We start from the raw sequence: 20,587 nt of genomic DNA on the forward strand, positions 1-20,587 counted from the left end.
GAGGGGAAAAAGAGAAAGGAGGTGAAGAAGTGCATTATTTGAAAAGTTCAAAAGAGAACACAGAGACTGGTATGTGCTTGAATAGAGATGGGCAGATAGTATTCTTTTAGAAGACTTTGTTCTGTCAAATGATGTTTTCCAATTGAACAGGTAGTGAGGTTTAATCTACTTTCTCCTCATTAAAATAAGCCAGTAAGAAGCACTTATGAAGGTCTTTAGAAACACACTGACAGTCCAAAAGGCATGGGATAAATTTTATCCATCAAATGTGCATGAGAAAAAAAAAAAAAAGGTTTGGCATGGTACAATTCAAACAGTCTGGTCTGAAATCTTGGCTTTAAATGTATCTTCTGAGATGTAGTCTTTCTTTTCTGTACAGATGATACTTGAATACTGTATTTGTAATGATAAACAAGGTATTTCCATACATCTCCAGATACACAGGAAACAATCCCACAGTAGTAAAGGCCAGACAAATTAGATGCTCTTCCTTCTACTATTTCCTTGGCATATGGATGGTGTTCTTGGGATGTTACTGCTTGTGCTGATACTCTCAATGGACATATCTGCCCTGCTGCTACAGGCCAGCAGCTTTTGGAATTACACAAAACCATGCATGAACCTCTAGCAACCACCCTGCTTTCTTAAGAGGGCAACCATGCAATTTATTTCTCAGTTTTTGAAGTCCATCTACCTCAAGTTTGTTGACACACTTGGAACTGTTTCTCAAAACCTCTTCCAGGGAATGAAAAGGCAGATAGCAAGGTTTCTCTTCATAGTAGAATCATGGATATCATTGCCTGACCTCAGGGCATGCTAAGGATGGTACTTTCTAAAACACTGTGGTGGACGAGCCTGCTCTAATGAAATAGATAAGGTAACTATTAATGTGATGGGTTCTTGAGGATGAGATGATGCAAAGAGAGACCAGAAAAGGCATTTTAGACTGATTTTTGTATTTTGGCAGGTTTCTGTTTAAAAATACTTCATTCTTTTGCAATAAAATGCATCATACAGTTACTTATTTAAATACAATCCAGCTGAAAACCAAACTCCTCCTGCAGTGCCCTGCCCTTCATCACTATGATCTGTATTAAGTGTAAATATGTGACATGTTAATGGAAGGACTGAACAAGCTCCCTCCTCGCAGTAAATGCAACTCCTCATTTAACCTAACCAGTCCCAGAAATCCAAGTGTCTGCCACAGACCTGTACAGACTTCCTCGGAGCCAGAAAGTGCTGCCTTCTATGTGAGCAGATTAATTAATTGCCACTTTAAGTGGCTCTCAGCTCCCAGCTATGGGAATGGAACATGGAGTGAAGTGGGTTAATCTCTCTTGTCAAAAACCCTAAGAGTCCATTACAAACCCTCACTGAAGCTGAAACACTCAGTTACAGCCTTGTAGTGTCATAAAAATATCAGGCTGAAGATGTGTGTACACAGCACACAAGGTCACACTATTATTATAAACATGGTCCAAACACCAAATATGCAATCACTTAAAAAAACCTAGCACCCTCCCCAAACACAGTACCCTTAGAAGGACACTGCTGCTACATGCTGTGTAGCACAGATGGCATTTCCCCACCCTGTATTCCAGGAGCCTGGTAAAATTTCTGCACCCAGCCATCTCTCCAAGGCTCCTGGAGGAAAGCTTTCTTTAAACTCCTCCTTTGCCTTCCCAAAAACCTTATAAAATAATATATAGATTAAATTATTCCATTTCCTGCAGAGTACTTAAAAAAAAATTGAAAATATTTTCTTTTGAAGAAAAAGACCAATTTAAGCCCAGCAGCAAATGGAACTCAGTAATCCCTTGGATTCATTGTAGAGCATTGAAGACTCTTAGGCGATTAAGAGCCTAACCACGAGCTTCTGCTGCATGGGGCTGACAGCCACTCATTAGAACTCTGGATCATGCTGTGTGGGCTGTAAAACCACAAATTATAAAAGACACAGTATATAATTAGCAAGGGATTCATTACAAACTGGTTTAATAGTAAGCCAGCATGTTGTTTACATTTATTAAAAGAACTGAGTTTTATCTTATTTTGAGGGCAATTTTGAAAATGGAATCACTTACTGTGGAAAACCAAGTAATTAAAAAAGACAAAAACAAGAGCTTTGTCTTTGCAAGCAATGTATGCTTTTCTAACCCCAGCAAACAACTTCCTAAGTCCTTGAGAAGAAAGCATTTTTTCCTTCTGGGTAGTATTTTCCCATTCCAACATTTCAAACCACATGGGCACTGACTGTTGATCTTCCTGGGCTCGTATCTTATGACAAAATGAAAAACCATCTTCGTTTCTGAAGTCTAGATTGTCAGATTCCCAATTACTCTCCCTTTCATTTTGATTACCTTAGTAAAAGAGGGTGACTTAGGCTTAAAATTCAGTAGTCAGACATAAATATCATTTTCAAGTGAATCATCACATGCATGAATAAATAATGTACAGCAATAAATCTGGAATCAATTTCTCAGCATGGGAATGAATTGAAAGAGTAACAGTCCCTCCTGTAGCTTAGTCTAATCTGCAATACAGTGCAAAAGAAGGAAGTGGAAGTGGCATTGGGGTAGCAGTAGTTAAGCTAGACCCACAATAATCAATCTTTTCAGGGCATTTTACATGCTACCTAGTTAGTGTGAAAGACAGCAATACAAGCTGGGCAAGCTGGCATGTGCCTCACAGAAATCTCACTATTTGGATTCAGCAGAACTGATTACACAGCAGTCAGAACAGTGGGAACTAGGCAAACATCTAGTGAAAACTTTCATGTTTACATTCACAGCTGCTTAGGCCACAGTCACATACCTAAGTGACTATCCTAGCTGCCCTTTGTGTCTCAGATCAGGAAGAAGAGATAGGGATGGGTACTCTTACATATTTTCAGCACTGCAGTAGTGTTTTTAGAAACAGAGGAAGAAACAAAGTCCACTGACTTTTTAAAGCCTCACATTTGCCACCCTCACACTGAGCAAACTATCAAATTTCACAGGCACTCCTGCTAAGAGGGCAATTTGCAAAGTACAACACTGCTGGGAGTGAGTGATGGTGCCTTAACATAAATGCTTTAGTTATCTGAGAATCAGTTAAGTCACAGAGTCCTAGGGCAGCATTCCCAGCAGATCCAGCGATGTGTTTGCACATGCTGGGCTTGTTTGGAAACCTCTTTAAAGTTGCTACTTGGGGTCGTAGTTACCGATGTGTTACCTCCAAGCCAGCAGTACCCAGTGTTTGCACAGGGAGTCTCTGAGGCTGGTGAGACCCAGGCTGAAGCTGCACTGCACCCAAGAACTACACATGTAAAAATGCCACCAGTACTTTTGGCTTGGGGCTTAACCCATTTAAGCACTAACATGGAAGATGTTTCATTTTTTATGAGGTCAAGGTTCCCCATGTGTGAATACCAGGAACTGCTTGCTCATGATGACTGTAGATGTTTGTCACACACAGTTGTTTTTAATTTAATTCTCACATTTGTATGGTAAAAATTATCCAGAGAGACAAAAATCAAATGTTTCCTAACCAAGGGAAACATAAGTGAAATTTCAACGAATGCTACCATCTCTTAAATGTGAGGAGTTGGCATTTCCCCTACACTTGATGAACAGCCTATGATAGCAAGATTCTCAGCATGTTTCCCCATATTGCACTTTAGGAAGCAGTTTTATTCTAAAGTTTATTACAACCAAGGCTCTGCATAGCCTTTCCAGAGGAAATTCTGAACATCCTGTTCTGGCAGGTCCTGACCGTTTCCATGCTGCAAGCTGCTTGCAAGCACCAGGAATTTCAGCTTCAGAGAATATATGGAAAAACTCACACAATCTCTTTTCTTACTTAAACTCACAAAAAAAAAGAAAAATCTTGAATTTTGAACTCAGAAATTATTTTTTAAAAAGTCACAACTTTTTCTTTGTAAACACAATCAAAGCTAGTCCATGGGCCAATCATAATCAAACTGTAAAGTAGACTTACTGGACTACAAGATACTACTAGGCCCGCAAAAGATGTCGCATTTGATTTGAAATAGCAATTTTCAGGATTTGGATTTCTTTAATCCTCAGTTGCCTGGCTCTCATTTGTGCTGTAAACAGGGAAGATAGCTCTGTTTAAAGGCCACTTGTGTGCCTGTGGATTTCACAGCACCACTTCTGTGTCCATGACCTTCTCCATGCAGTTCTGATGACAGGAGCCAACCCAAGAGATGTCTCTGCTTCTGACCTTGTGCTGGAGGAAAAACCTACAGTTTGTTGGTCAGAGAGACTCACTGTGTCTCTGACAGCCACCCTGTGTGCAACATGAGACTCTGAATGCAAGTTATTCCTGAGGCATCTTGTTTATGAGGAGTGGGCTAAGATTAGGGTTGCGTTTCCTCCCTGGATCAGCCCAGCCCAAAGCTGCCTCCAGAGGCTGTACATGGTGTACTAAAGCTGAGGTCTGATTAAGTAGAGTTAGGTTGCCCACGCTCTACACACTAATCTGTGTCTAACCACTCTTAACCCATTCTAGAAGCTGCAGAATTACAGAGCTGGGTGAAAGAAAATCTCCCAGCTATCAGTCTGATCACAGCAGAGAAAAGACAAGAACCTGTCATTTTTTGTCAATGAAGAAACCAAGCTGAAGGTGTTTTTTCCATTATTCACATGTTATTAGTCTAGTCCTGGCATTGTCACCATGGTCCTTTGAAGAGAACTCTTCTTTCTCCTCTAAAAATTGGAAAGTTTAGAAAAACCTTTTTTTCTAATCCTGTCATCCTACTCCTCTAAACCTGCCCTACCCAATATAAATTGCAAGGGCTTGTACAACTCAACTCCTGCTTTCATATCTTAGACTCTCATGCTGTTCCTTTACCCTCTTCAGCTATTTCAATTGATCCTACTTGTTCTCTTTGAAATCCTCACCTTCTCTTGCCCCTCTTGCTGCTCCTCAAGTGAAATGACTCCCTCCCGCCTATTCTGCACTCACAACTTGCCTCTTCAGTATTTGTTAACACTTGACATCAGACCAAGCATAAAAATTGTATCACTAAACTATACTATAAAGCCTGTGTCTGATGCAAAAAATATGATAGTAGCTTTCAGTCAGACACAGTCACAACTGCTATTTCATTTTAATTCATATTAATTTTTGCTCCTAACTTGTGAACTGCATGTTCAGTAAATAAATACTTGCATATTCAATCAAATGCAACAAAAAAAGTCAGAAGTAGCTATCATTCTAATATAATTTTCCATGAGAAAAACACTACAATATGGATGTCAGCCTCAGTTACACTGCCTTGTCCATCTTAAGAGACCAAACCTGAGTTCAAACCAAAATGGATGCATTAGACACTGCAACAACGGGGAAGGAAATTTTCATGTAAGGGAAGGTGTATTTGCATATTCAGTTAAAGCCTGTTAATGTTTGTCAAACAGCTTATCTGTTACCCCAGTGAGTGACACTGTGAGGCACCCTGGCATTAGTGTCCACAGAGCTGTACCTTGGAAGGGCAGTGATCTTCCCCCACTTCTCCACACAGAAGCGCCTGGGCCCATTGCTCCCACGGAGAGAGGCAAAGCCTTCGTAGGGAATGCTGGACGTGCCTGTAACAAACTGCCAGCACAGACACACATCAGCACAGGGCCTGCACACACAGGGTGGCTGAGACACTCTGACACCAGCACATCCACCACAGCCCAAGCCCTTATGGAAAAGCATTTGCAAAGCAAGGAAATTCGTGAGGCACAAGCAATAAATGCTGCTTTACATGGAGACTAAGGGCAAACAGACCATTTCCTGGCAGGGCTCTAGAAGAGGCAACTTAGCAGATTAATTTCCTCCAAAGGTTTTCTGCTGCATAAATACTGTAGAATAACACACTATCAGTATCCAATTACTCAGACTTAAGCCTAAGTGAGTTTTTTGCTGCCGTTTCCTGCATTAAAAGGAATTAATACAAAAGTAGTAATGTCTGGTGGCTTCGTGTTATGCTTTTCTGGCTATGTGGATTTCCATAGCTTTATAAACCAGATTTAACTACTGTAGGAAAAGGACTAAATTCTGAAGGTAAAGTAGAATGTCCACTGACATTTGCTGAAATATTGTCTGGTGAGCAGTTTTATTTACAACCTGTCAGGAACAGATCAAACATAGCTTTTGACAGATCAGAGACTACTTAATTTGCAATGACCTGGATTTTATAAAAACTTGTGACTAACAGATGTGATAGGAACATGCAAGCAGACATTTCTGTCTCTCCATCAAATGAGATGACCCACACTGCCTTTTACAGGCCTTTTTAAAATACTTAAACAGATTCAGAAAAGACAATTCTTCATAATTCAGTGATCACAATTGACAAATTCTGAATTGTTAAAAACAGTGGATTTCATATTAGATCAAGAACACGGTATGGTTTGCAGTAGAGGTTTGTCTGTTTCTTTACAGATAGGATGGATGTAACCTGAACTTAAAAAATTTAACTCAATAACCCACGTGTATACATATTCTTCTGTTAAGATATTTTGTCGTTCAGCAGCAGGGTGACTGGAACCCGCAGGTTTAGTGAAAATGGACTTGGACTGACTTCAAGGTTTCCAGCATTATTTTCTAATTCAAGGCCTTGAACTTCCATATTAAGCTTTCTCCTTCCTAAGCTGTATAAATACCATTAACATTTCTACATAATGATATAACCAATTACACAGTCTTCCTTTTCTGTCTTTGGGAGTCTTAATGTACTTTAATCAAACAATATTAAAAGATTATTGACATCAACCATTGTATCTTAAATGTATTTTTTAACTTAGAAGTCTATAAAAATAGCTGTGAGCTTCAGTCACTTGAAATTATTACATTTAGCCTCTGACGCAGGTTGTTCCCACTAGCAAACATCACCATAATTTCTGGGTATCATAAACCAGGATGGAACTAGTGTAGCATCAAATTTTAATGATATACGCTATTTTTACACAGATCAGCTGATTTCTTACCTGTAAAAGTCTTAGTCGCTGTTCATTGTTGAACCTTTCCACAGCAGCCCAGAACCACCGAATTACGATGTGATTGTCATGATAACCTGGTAAAGCAACAAGAGCTTTATACTTTTATGTGCTATGAAAGTAGGGGAGAGACTAGTTAGTAAGCTTTGCCTAGTTTGGCCCTAGTCACAATAGTGCCATATTCTTTATCCAATTGCAGCAAAAGGCAGGAGGTGAGAGAAAAATACTCCCAAAATGCTTAAAAATCCTAAAGGCAGAGAATGAATACACTACGACAAGAAGTGAGATCCCTTATGCAAGCATTTCTTCCATTAATCAGTCACTAACAGGAATGCCAATTCTTGAAATATTCCCATGCTGTGCTATTTATCTATCCAAAGCTACAGATGATGCTGCAACCATCACTCTCACAGTATCTCACAGTTCCCAAATCTTCTGTTGTTCTCAAATTATCTCAACTACCAGCCTGCAGTTACTGGGATTGCTTCTAATTTCCTGAGGACTTTGAGTGCGTAAAAAAAAGAGGAATATCTGACTAAGAATGGTTCCCATTTCCATTTTTCTCCCAAGTCTGGGTGATACCAGTGTGCAGCTGAGCACGGTACTTTCTGTGGAGAAGAGTGTTCTGTTGTGCTGTCTGGGCAAGAACAGCCATGGAAGGGCTGCATGGGGATGCAATGAAGCAAACTAAAATGGACAAATTACCTTCTCCTAAGACTAACTTAACCAGAGAAGTTCAGAAGTTACTATAAATGTATCTCATGGGATGGTTCTTTACTGTCTTGCAAACTGGGTAGTTCCAGAGCCCCCGACACGCTCACTGAACAAGTCAAAATTGAAGTTACCTCCTCTGTACTCTGTATTATTTCTCCAATCACTCAAGTCAATTTCTGCTGTTCCAGCTATAACCAGTTCCAGTTCTCTGGCATCAAATACAGACACCAGTCTTGCATCAACCACCTGTGAAAGGAAATAAAATGCATAGCAGCATTTCCTCCTGTACTGATTTGTGCCTCCCCATAAAGTCTGCTACTAAGGTATTTACCAGGTATCATTTCTGTCACAAATATAATTCAGGCTTTTTCTTTTTAAACAAACAAGTCTCAGAGACCCAATGCAGAAACAGAGCAAGGATTCAGTGTTAATCATACAGTGATCGAGAGTATTGTCCAGTACAAAGAAAATACATAACCATAGTCTTTACATAAATCACAAAAAAAAACCATTTACCCCCTCCCCCTTCTTCCAGTATCTGCAAAGGCACTTCTGATTATATTTGGGACCCCATACTTAGGAAATGTATACAAGGAGAAAAATATTTTGGAAGGAGAAAGAAAGTAAATTTAATTTTGGAGCTTTTACCTCATAGAAACCACGAACTAGACTTTCTGTTTGTTGTACAACTCCTCTCTCAATTCTCCATTTCACCATCCTTTCTATGTATTCTTTCTTGTTTTTTTCAGTGACTGGGATATTGGCACCTCCTGGTTTTAGCTCCCGTTCTGTGATCTTAGGAAAAAAAAATGACCAAGTGACAACACAGTTATTATAAAGGCAACAGCAGGAATTGTAGTAATTTAAATTTTTAACTTGAAGTAATTCCTCAGAATCACTAACCAAGCCTGACTTTAGCAAAATGGAATATGTAAAGTAAGAGAACATACAAAAATAATCTTTTAATAATATTTTAAATTCCATTTAGCCTGAGGAACCTTCATAATTAGTAGTAAGAATAAGTTGAGAAGAAGAAACAATCTTTACAGTGACTAAAGTAGTGAAGTTTTCAGAATAATACCTTAACAAAGGTGTTGTAATACCTTTGAATGGCAACTTGGCTGCAATTAAATTCAAGTAAACTACCTCCAGCAAAGCAATCCTAAAGTCTGGTATTTCAGATACTCTCCAGAAAATCTCCTTGACCAGAAAAACGCGTTTGAGCAGGTACAAATAATTCCTCCCTAGATTTCAACATTGGTTTCCCCAGCCGGAATTTTTTAAATACAAGTTCAAAGCAGCATGCAGGGACACTCATTCTTCTGTCCAAATAAATGTTTATCTAACAGTAGAATGCACCAAGGAAATTAAGAAACTTGCACACCTGCCCAAAAACTTCTTCATTTACAGTAAATGTGAGATCTAGGATATCGTGTATATCATTGTCTTTCATCCACTGCAAACTCTGGTGAAACTCCTCGTCCAGATATTCCAGGTCACTCAGGTCACAGAGTCTAACAGAAGAAAGAAGAAGAAAACACACAAATACAGATGATGGCTGCAGCCTGTGCTCAGTAACTAAATTCAGCTAGGACAGTCCTGAAAAACAGACTGTGAATGGGAGCCAAGAGAAACATCAGTAAAGACAACTCATTAATAAAGACTTCAAATCTCTGTTTATTTGCCTGGTAACTGCAGGCACTGTGTAACACAAAGTAATTCTGTAAATATACAAAAGTCCAGAATTTAATTTGAAGACACGAAGCTTATGGTGAGTCTGCCCCATGTTTCCTGTGAAGCATATTTAGGAATTATGAACATACATACATTATAGAGATAAAAAACTCAAATAATAAAAGCAATTGTAAGATTTTTTAACAAGCAACCAGTGTCCTTTTTGTTTACGTGGCTACACTGCCTCATCTCTCATCATCTTAGACATCAAGCTTACCACAGAAAAACCTTTTTACCTTTTGCCATACTTTCCCTTATCTTATCCTTGTTTTACAAATCCAGCTTGTAAGCCAACTGTCCCTTGCTGTCTTTAACAGTTACTATTCCAAGCTTTGGACATGTCATCTGTTAGTAATATTTAATACCGTGGTGGCAATTTCTGCCCTTCTTCTTAACTCCTTAAATCCTTTCCTGTGAGACAGGACAGTGGGGCTATTCATTAAGCAAGGTGCAGGGTTACCTGCCTGCTTCATTCCTGGTCAGCATAAAGCCAGAAGTAAGCCCTGCACTTGCAGCTGGATGCTCAAGAAGTTTTAAGTGACATCCTGCAGGAACAGCCCCTGTAACATCAAAGCTGATGGATTGGGCATCATGTCCCATCTGCAGAGACAGTCTGGATGGCTCATCAGTTCTGAGTAAAGCAAAAGTTCAGGGCTGGGATGGGGAAGTTGCGTGACTTAGGCTGTGTACAAAGGTGGCTGCCCCTCATTTTTAATTTTACTGTTCAGAGAATCACCAAGTTAAACAACTTAATTTGGCAGCCACACAAAGTCCACCTGGGGTAAATCCTCATTCTTACTAAAATGATGCTGCTAGCATTTAGGTATTTTTAAAATATATGTGCAGTAGGAATGGATGAATTACTCCCCACTACTCGAACATGCAATGTTTTATAGGAAAAAAAATGCTTCCAGACTTCTCAAAACCAGCTTTCAAATAAAAAGTAAAGCACCTTAAGTTCATTATGTCTTAGGTTCCAGACACGCTGAGCAAGCACAGCTCTCATTGTTTCAGCCAGAACAGAAGCAGTAGTTCTGGAAACCAAGTCTGAAGTATATCAAAGTACAGCTCCTCAAAATGGAGATTGCCAACAATCAGTCTACCTCTGAGAATGGATGGCGCAGTCTAAGTTATGAAGTGATTCATATCTTATCCTGTGAGTCACTACGTGACAAATGAGTAAGAACTCTATTAATATTTGGAACAAGCCCACAGCATTTCATTGTACATCTTCAAATCTAAGATTTTGTGGAAGAAAGCTGGTTACAGGGCTAAAACAAAACATGAGGTTCTCATACTGATCAGAAACAACATTCTGAGGTAGTGGAAACAAGGAAATTTTTCAAAAAATTCATGAATTGAAATCAATTTATTAAGTTGGAAATAGTGGCCTGTCTCCTTTGTCAATCAAACATCATAAATAATCCATACACAAAATGGCATCATTGATGGGGAAGGCACCAAACAAAAGAGGAGATAGAACAATGCTACTCACATTCGGAGGAGGGCTTTATAAAAGGGTCTTGTAAAAAAGGCATCCAGCAAATACTGATGTATCAGAGCAAGACCAAGAATTCGACCACTAAACCTGAACCTGGAAGAGAAAGAGTTACAGTTGTGATACTGAAACTTTGTGGTTGGTACACAGCTCTGTCATCAAAACTTGCATGTATTTCCAAACAGCATTATTAAATCAGACAGCTATGTCTAAATTGTGGTATTTTTTGTTTAGTTCTTGGGTTTCTTTAACATTCTCAGTCAGGCACAGGAAAAATAAATTTAAAAAAGCAATTCTGCAGGGTGTGGAAAATCCCTCAGATACCTAAGTTACAACTGCTCAAAAATGTAAAATCCGTATTAACCCAATGAGCCCCTGCTAGAGCAGCCACTTTATAAAGGCATTATCTCCCAAAATGAGAGCCACTGTCTATTTTCATTTCAGACCCCTACAAGATTAACTTGTTTTCATGTTATAGAGAGGCCAAAGATTTTTCTACTTTCCCAGCCTGACAGTTCATGCTGCCTGTCTTTCCTGCTTACAGTGGCTCCTTGCTCCCTCTTCTGACTGTGGTTAAGGAGTTCTATGTATATTTTCACAAACAGTGCCTGAAAATTTTATTATGTATTGCAGTGCTCTCCAGCCCTATGTCAACAGGATCTAAATCTCCTTGTCTCACCTCTCTCTTTCTTCCCCTATTATCTTCATTTTGTTGGATATGTAAGGAGGAAGTTTGCCAGGGTTGAGACCAAATGACAGCAACCTTGAAACAGGAGGGTCTTTGCTAATATTCCCGTGAGAATCAAGATCCATTGTGAAAACTCTTCCACAATTCTAGAACTAGATTAAAGTCTAGTGTTTGTTTTCAAAGAAAATGTTTCTTGAACTTTCTGTTTATGTATCCTTTACAACATTTTTGTTCTTGGAAAAATTAGGGCTTTATTATACCTGCTTGTACAATGTTTGCAAGATGGGGATGTGACATGCAGGGCCTTCCCCTTTCCATGCATAAACTGCTTGTCACAGCTGCATTTTCTGAATTCCCCCTGGGGCTGTACAAACCCAGCATTCCCTGAAAGAGATCAGGGTCATGCCTCCTTCATTCCCAAGGTCTCTGGTCCAGCACTGCCGAAGCCAGGCATGAAAACAAAATGCTGGCAGAAGCTGCATAGCACATAAAGGTTTTCTCTCACCTCTCTGCCAGGCTCTTCTGCCTTTCCAATAGAGCCTATGCCATTTACTGTTGAAGTATTGGAGTTCAACAGGCAGGTTGCTTCAATTAACTGAACTGCCAATAAGTTAATTTTCTGTTCATTTGTAAAATTAGTAATGAAATTCCCCTCTGATACTCATTCTTCATAACTGGCTTTCAGAAAATAACTCAGTACATATCTGTTCTAAAGAGATGAGCAGTTGTCATTCCACTATTAATGTAATCCAACTACTTACACAGCAGAATTCTCTGTTAATAGTCACAGCACAGCTTTACAGATTTATGGTGATGCCATAGCTTAAATCAACTGAGGGTGATTTAACCTGGCTTATAATTGTGAAAATGAGATTATGCAAAAATCCTCGATAACTATTTTAGAAGCATGGGTCTATGTACAGACTGTTTCAAAGCTGAATGATCAGCAGTCTTCCCCCTACCCCAAATTAAGACATCACCACAGATTTCCTACCAATAGTTATGGTCAGGGTTTTTCCACTGAGGAGATCTCTGTACTCTTTAGGAAGACTCAAACAAATTAAATACAGTAATACATGCCTGAAATCTCCCTTAATCTCCTTAGCTGACAAAAAGTCAGTGTGTTACTATTTTTTCTTGTTTTTTTCCTAATACACAAGAAGTTAATATTGCTTTCATGAAATGACTGCTAATGTACAAGAAATGCAGGGAGTTGTGTTGTGAGACAATCCCATGGTACATGTTCCAAATCATAATTTTGCTGACCTTATGAGAAATAAGATCATTTAAAAACCACAAGAGAAACCAAAATCAGGGAAGTCTAAAGAAATGCAACTATTTTGCTGCTGGTTAAAAAGACTAGATACCATGTTACATGTCTGAGCACATTTGAGCAGCTGTTCTACAAGTGGGAATAACAGAAAATGTACCTGAAAAACAAAAAGAAAGTAACTCTTACCACTCATGGTGATTGTCTACAAAAGCAGACATGGGACTTATTTGTACTGTGTAGGTATCATTGGCTGAATATTCAAACAAACCATAATATGGATTGAAGAGCTCCCTGGACACCAGGAAAAAAAACTCTCTTGATGGTCCACTGTAGTCCAACCTTTAAAGAGAAACCTGACATTACTATGAAGTAAGAAACACTTTTTTGAATCTACATTCCTTACACCATATTTCGATTAAAATTTCGTAAGATTTTAACCAGAACCCTTAACCATGCAGGTTGCCTAATGCCAAAGTATGTAGAACTCTCAAGGGACTATTTTAAAATGGAACAGCTTGGAGGACTGGAATGAAGTCCTCCATGTGGGCTGCTCTCAGAAAAAAGCTTTGGCTCCAGCTGTAATGGCCTCTTTGCCACAGGAATATAACCAAATAATTGGGGGTGGCCAGGGTGGGGAGGAGGAAAATCATGAAAAGAGCCAACATCAGACTTATCTGCATCTGACAAATTAACAATGAAAATAGACAATGGTCATATTTTGTCTTTGCAGACTTTCAACCACAGGACAGCAATTTGAAGGATAATATTTCTGTTTTCCCTAGCAATATAATCTGAGACTACTTCAGTGATTTATGTTTCTTGGTCTAAATTTTCTTGTCTGTCTTCCAAACTTGAGTGCACTTAAATGTCTTTTGGAGAGTGCACTTCCTTTGCTGTTTTTTTTTTTTTGTTGTTGTTGTTTTCTTTTTTCCCCCCCTATTTCAAGATTCCAGTACTAATGAATCTAAATAACCCCTTCTTCCTGAACGATAAACAAACTCATTGCTGACAATGCACTGAGACTGAATTGTGACATTATTCTGCAGGTCACCAGTGAAATGAGTTAAGTATGATGTTAATGCTCTGTTAGAGTTGGAGAAAAGTAGGGGTTTTCCAGTGGGGAACAGAGAATATTATAACCCTAACAAAGAGACAGAAAGATACATCTTTTATAGAGAAAAGATTTAATATTTGACTCAAGCACTAAGACGATGCACAGACAGAAGTACCACAGAGAAGGTCAGCTTTCCCACAGAACTTCTGCTGGGAATGTTTTGGCTCATAAACTTTTACAGAAGACAACCATAATGAGAGTTGTTTTTGAGGATGAAGCTCTCAGGAAGGTAAAGGCTGAGTGCCATTATCAAGCTGAGGACAAACCCTCTTTCCCCAGCTGAATAAAAAACATTTTCCCTTCAGTCACTTGGAAGCATTTCACTTCTATTAAGCTTCAGCAGTGAAGTACTGAAACAGATCCTTACCCTGGCAAGAAGTGATAGATTCCATCAACAAATTACAAAAAAAAAAAAAAATCAAAAATGGTTTGATACCATGGACAACTGTTGGATCTTAATCTTGGCACAAATATCAAGTAAAGGGTCATCTGGAAGGCTCTTGCAAACTTCTGGGATAATCAAACACACTATGAAATCCTAAGATAGAAAGGAAACTGTGTGCTTGACTATCAGCCATTTCATACAGCTCCCTTTGTACGCAGTTACTGTGAGTCATGTTAAATAAATCAGTCATGAGAGTCCTGCACTGCCAGTCAGATTTATCCTACAATTAAAGGCTTGGCACAAGGGCGAGAAAACTTCATACAAGAGGTATGCAACCACACAACAGCTGCAACTGTGGGGCATTTGGATATTCAGGAGAGTAATATGTTGTTGGCAACATGACTCATGTCTCCTAGGAAGCACCATTAATACTTCAGATTTACCATTCTTAAATGCAAAGCAGCTTCTCCTAGTAGTTCACAGAACTTAGGAAAAACAAGGAACTGTACTCTTTCCATCTAAATTTTGGTAATGTATCACCACATGAATTATGAGTGTATAAAAACCATTAGATGAGCATCACAACTGATGAGTGTAGAAACTGAAGGTTTGAGGAAGATAAACATTATGAGACTTATGATAGAAACCACTTGAACAGCAATAACCATGTCTGAGTTGCCCCACTTACACTAATAAATCGATAATTACTAAAATGTTGTATTATGTAAGGATTTCCTTACCCATTACTTGACGACTTACATCTCTTTACCGAGAGGAAAAAAAAATGCAAAAGCAAACCCCCACTTAAAATCTTAAAAAAGGAGGAGCAAATAGGAAACAATTAACTTTCAGTGTTCCTCCTCTCCTCCACCCTGACCTGTCTTCCTTCACCTGGCCAAATGAGTAGTTTGATGTGATAAATATCCTTGCACCATCTCTGATGAAACAATACTGTTTGCACACATCCTTTCTTCATTAAAAACACAAATTTGTAAATAAAGGATTGACGTCATTTTAATTTGACTTTGCTCTTAATTCTTTTGCATTAAGGCTAGAGTCTTGTATAAAGCTGGATATAATGGGGACAGGATGTGTCACCCCCATTTCCAGGTCACTCTTCATGTTGCTGAGTGGTGAAATGCAAAAGTCTGACGTCTGATGAAAGGAGACGGTGTATCTGAATCCATCTCTATCTCATGTATGATTTTAAAAATTTCCCTTTCATTTTTAAATCTGAGTTGGGGCTGTAGCTGTGAAAGTAAAGGCTGGTAGAGTCTGTGTAAAACAGGCCTCACTCCTGCATCCCCACCCTCCCCTGTCAATGCAGTATAATCTCATTGTGCACCAGCCTTGCCATTCCAGTTCTGAGTTTTTCCTCAGACAGCGTGGTGATATTATTTATATGAACAAGTCCACACTTGGCTCTCAGCTGACAACATTCTCTATTTTAAGACTTCACTGTGTCCTTATTAACACTAAGTGCTTCAGAGTGAACTTTAAACAAACAACAGGATTTAGGGGTTTTCAAAGACATATTAATTTTATCTAATCTTGTAAGAGATGTTTCTATTACAACTTTGCATTTTAAAGACTCACACATTGCATGGCAATAGCACACACTACGGCATTCCAAGAGCTGTGCTGCAGTTTTCTGAATATCATGGACGAAAAGTTTGAATGTATTTACAAACACATTCATGAATCTTATCAACAACAGGCAAGTAAGCTTTAAGACCTGACAAAGGGGGTACAAATCAAGACACAAAAGCAGCAAATAGTGCTTTGTTTCAGTTTCACTTGCAAAGGAAATCTAACCACATCTTGCTTCGCAAAGCACATCTCACTTCGCAAAGCACATCTCACAACCTGTAACACATTAGACTTTCATTAGACACAGACTGAGTGTTCTCTGAATGTGACTTTGAAGTGTCAGGAATATTTGGCGTTTTTTTGACAACTGGCAACAGCCCAGTTGCTTTTATTTGTGATGCAGGCCCTGGCCTGGAGACGCAGTATGCACGTCCTGTAGCACTGAGGGCTTTCTGTTTCCAGTGCCTCAGACAGGAGCTAAATCAAGGACTGAGCCCATAGCCTACTCTGGAAGCACTCTCCCTCCAACAAATAGCAGCTGTCTTTTAATAAGCCCTGGAGACACAAAAGCACTGAGAGAAAAGAAACATGAATAACACAAGAAAGTTGTTTGGTTTTTAATTTGCTTTCCCAGCAACATTCTGAAACACACACCAACTATTGGGAAAATTCACATAAGCACTCACTACTTCTGCAAAGGCAGGGTATGTTACATTGCAAAATGCTCAAGAAGCCATCTTGAACAGCTGTATGTTCTAGGCTTGTGTATGTGGCATTTCCTGACTGCAGTCCTTCCTCTTTGCACTCTAGACAACAAGTTTGGTGAAACAGGAGCTGCAAGACACAGTTCTCAGACCACAAAGACTTCCCTGTTCTACTCACCCTTCTTCCCCAACGAACGTGACATAGAGTTTATTTCTCTGCAGGTCTTTTCTTGAGTAGCCCATGATCTGGTTAAAGGCATCTTCTAGCAAGTGATCTCTCCTGATGATTAATCTGAAGGGCAAAATTATTTTGAAACAGCAATTTGTGAACATGAACCACAGTTGGAAACATCTATTTACACTGCAGGATAGTAACAGGGTGACTTCAGAGATACATGTTTCTGCTGGATAATTTTATCCAGATCAGGAAGCTCCTGTTAATCTTTCTCCTTCAACGCTCTACTTTAGATTTCAATAAAATGTCCCTTGTACAAAGAAGAGTAGTTTTGTTTTGTCTACCTTGGTTCTTCTTTAAAGTCTTAAGGGGAAAGGTCCTGAAGCTGGCATTTTCATTAAGTCTGAAATCCTTTTGTAAAGCTGGGCCCTTAAGTGAGTTTTACTGTGAGCAAGAATCTAATCTTTTCTCTAAAAATCAATCTCTTAACATGGAAAAAGGTAAAACCATGGAAAATCACAGTATGGTAAACCCAGAAACACACATCCCAACACTATCCTTGAGTGTGTGATGGTACAAAACGTCTAGAAGTTATGACAATTTGTAAAAAAACCCCACTGAAGCATCATATGTGAAAACACAATGTACCTTCTGAAAGAAAAATTGTGAAAGTGAGGACGTGTCATAAAGATCTAAAATAAGAGTTGAAAGAATCCTCCTTACTTAAACATGTTATCCTCTGCCAAAAAAAGTGTGTTTAATTAGTTTCCTGAAACTTCACTTGCTTTATATTCAAATACTGCCTTCTGTGTGAGCCTGTCAGACGGAAGCTGCTGCTGCAGGAAGGCAGCTGAACCCACCTCCAGCCTCCTGCAAAGCCCCTGCTGGCCCTGCAGAGCTCAGTGCCTGCACTGTGCCATCCTGCCGAGGACATGCAAGGGGAGAGCCCAGGAACTGAGCAGGTACCTGGGCAACAAGAGGACCCAGGCAGCAATGGAGCTGTGCTGGGCCCTGCTTTGAACAGCTCAGCACTGTGTGCCTGGGAAAGCAACCCAGACAAAACTTCCATTCACATGGAAAGCTGTTCCGCTTAAAAATCTACAGTGTGACGGCAAACAGGTCAGGGAAGAAAGGACCAGAAAAAAAAGGGTGTAAGAAATGGAACAGATCTTACAGGGAGCGAATGCTCCTCACCAGTTATTTGCCCAAGCATCCAGGACAAAGCTTTCACAGATAAGGCTCTAACTGTTTATGTTTTCATTATGTTCTAGGCAGACACTGCTCAACCTTTGCCTCTTTAGACTTGTCTAAACAATACCATTTTAATCCCATTTCAGTTTTGCAAAACTTGTAACAAGTTCACATGAATGAAGTCTGAGCTTTGCACAAATTTCTGCAAAATAGGGGAAGTGACTGGCTGAAGGAAATAAAAAAAAACCACCAAAAAAAAAAAAAAACCCAAATAGAATACCTCCTTCTTATAATAGAGGAAATTATTAAATCATGTTCTAGTGCCTCATGGCTATGAGTTAGATAACTAGCACAAGACTTGGTAATTTACAAAATTTTGGAAGTATCTTGTGTTATATTAATCCTTAATATAACAGCACGTAATCACATTATTAGCAAATAAGTGAAGGAGGGAAGACCTCACTTCAAGCACTCTAGCATTCAGAGTGCTAAAATAAAAATATTAGCAGTTTTTTAAGGCAATCTTTAGAATTTAATAACATTTAATGTATGAATCCTCTTTACTAAAGAGGACTGTGGTATCCATAGAGGCAATGATGTACAAAAGATAAGCCTATCTAATTCTTTTTAGTGGAAAAAGATATGAGAAAATATAATTTTGTATCACTGGAGTTACTCTAATGGAAGAATTCAGATGCCTCCTGTTCTGCAGGCCTCTTCCCAAAGCTCTTTTTGGCACCGTATCGTTAATATTGTCTGTACAAAAACATAGATGGAGGAAACACAGAGGTGCTCAGAACTTGCTGTATCCTCTGCTATGAATCACATGCTGGCAATTAGGTCTTTTATTACAGGTTTTATATTCCCAGAAATGCCTGGGTGACCGTAACATCTGCATTCCTTCTAATGGGAAGAAGCTTGTAGATGTGCAAGGCAAGACAAGCTGCCTGAAAAGAAATCCAATTCCATGAGGTGCTTCAACATACTTCAATTTCCCTGGGCCTTGTCCATATCCTTTAGTCTCCAACTTCCTGTAGAAGTTCCTCAGCTTGGCTTCAAAATCTCTTTTGTACGGAGCTGGAGCTCGGGCATTGGCACGCTGAGTACCTGCAGGGAGCAATAAGCAGAGAATGAGCAGCAGTGACATGAACTGATGAATGTCCCATCTGCTACTGGAAAGACTCCTTAATAGCAAAAGGTATGCATGGTATGTGTTTGGTTTAATCACCTTTAGAGAGTAAAAGCTGCATATCTTCAAATCTGCTTTGCATCCCAGATTTTTTGGTTGCTCACTTCCAATAGTATCATCTTTAAAAAGTTAATCTTAAAAGAGCAAATCCAGGTCAATGCAAAAGATGGATTAAAAAAACAGCACAAGCAACTAGAAAGACTTTACTTTTTGTTTGTCAAGTACACTTTATGTCTAACCTTTATAATAGTTCATATGATAAATGTTCTATTCTCTTCTGGTTTTAATATTATCAGGGAAAACAACAACTCAGGAATGAAGCATAAACAGACTGGATTCTGCATTGCCCCTGTTGACTACATCAAGAGGAAGAAGGAAAACATTTGGAAATTCCTTAGTAGAAGTTTTTCCTCGGAGAAGTCACAAGGAAGAAAAATATAGGAAGAATGGAAAGACTATCAAACATAAGTATGTGAAACTTCTAACCTGTGGCTGCAAGAAACATACACAATGGTCATCTAAGAGAATTTAACTTTGAAAAACTGTTTTTGAGGGTCAATTTCTTAAAAGCAAGGAGAGGTGAGACCTGTACACCAAAAAAAAAAAAAGGAATAGCCTACAACTGCATGTACAAGTCCAGTATATACAAATTAGGTGTTTAGTCTGATCTATTCTGAAAATGACCATCATTAGAACTTCCACTGCCTCCCTGGATAAATTACTTCCACCGATTTGATTGCAAGGCAAGGTGCCAAGGAGGCAGTCAAACTCCCTCCCTGTGTGGCTATGTAGACATCCCCCACAAAAAATTCAGAGGACATTTAAAATTTTTCATGCCCAAACTTACACATAAGTTGCCAACTACTTCTCTGCAACTAGTGGTCACCTATAATGCACTGAAAGCGCAAATGAACAGTTCAGCAGCACTTTTATGCAGAGTTCTGTCTGTTAACTCAGTTCCCTATGCGAGTTACTTTTGGCTCCCTGCACGAAACAAAGCCAATACAGAAACATGACTGCTGCTGTGGGGGTAGGCATGGGAACGTAAGGTTTTCAGTAATAAAGGAGAGGAGGTGCATCCGCTCTGCCTGTGAGCAGAGAGAGGGGAAGGAGAGGGGGTGGAGCCACAAAGCCTGTGGGTCTGACGGAAAAGCCAACAGCACATCCTGCGGAAGTGGGGGCTGGAAGGAGCTGCGGAGTGTATCTCTGCGGAGATCAGAGAGAGAACGAGTGAGCTCACTAATAACACTGAATGCCACTTAACAGGTCTTTAAAAGACCTGTCTGACCAGAAAGACACTTGGCACTTGTTCTGGGCTTGAAGTGAAGTGTGGGAGGAATAGTAAA

General features: G+C 39.3%; 1 protein-coding gene across 5 annotated transcripts in view; it reads right to left on the reverse strand.

Annotated features, from left to right (window-relative positions):
- The window catches only part of HECW2 (HECT, C2 and WW domain containing E3 ubiquitin protein ligase 2), a 154,543-nt gene that overhangs the window by 2,679 nt on the left and 131,277 nt on the right, over window positions 1-20,587 (reverse strand). For 3 of the 5 annotated variants that reach the window (XM_048310213.1, XM_048310216.1, XM_048310217.1), the window contains 9 exons: window positions 19,039-19,159; window positions 16,865-16,978; window positions 13,080-13,232; window positions 10,930-11,028; window positions 9,085-9,214; window positions 8,349-8,495; window positions 7,832-7,946; window positions 6,978-7,063; window positions 5,486-5,598 (listed from right to left, as the gene is read on the reverse strand). In XM_048310213.1, the coding sequence (XP_048166170.1) occupies window positions 5,486-5,598; window positions 6,978-7,063; window positions 7,832-7,946; window positions 8,349-8,495; window positions 9,085-9,214; window positions 10,930-11,028; window positions 13,080-13,232; window positions 16,865-16,978; window positions 19,039-19,159 (1,078 nt within the window). Of the gene's footprint in view, window positions 1-5; window positions 861-5,485; window positions 5,599-6,977; window positions 7,064-7,831; window positions 7,947-8,348; window positions 8,496-9,084; window positions 9,215-10,929; window positions 11,029-13,079; window positions 13,233-16,864; window positions 16,979-19,038; window positions 19,160-20,587 lie in introns of those variants that run through there. The other 2 variants (XM_048310214.1, XM_048310215.1) reach the window with 2 other exon arrangements.

This window comes from Corvus hawaiiensis, chromosome 7, assembly GCF_020740725.1.
Source record: "Corvus hawaiiensis isolate bCorHaw1 chromosome 7, bCorHaw1.pri.cur, whole genome shotgun sequence".
Classification (NCBI taxonomy): Eukaryota; Metazoa; Chordata; class Aves; order Passeriformes; family Corvidae; genus Corvus; species Corvus hawaiiensis.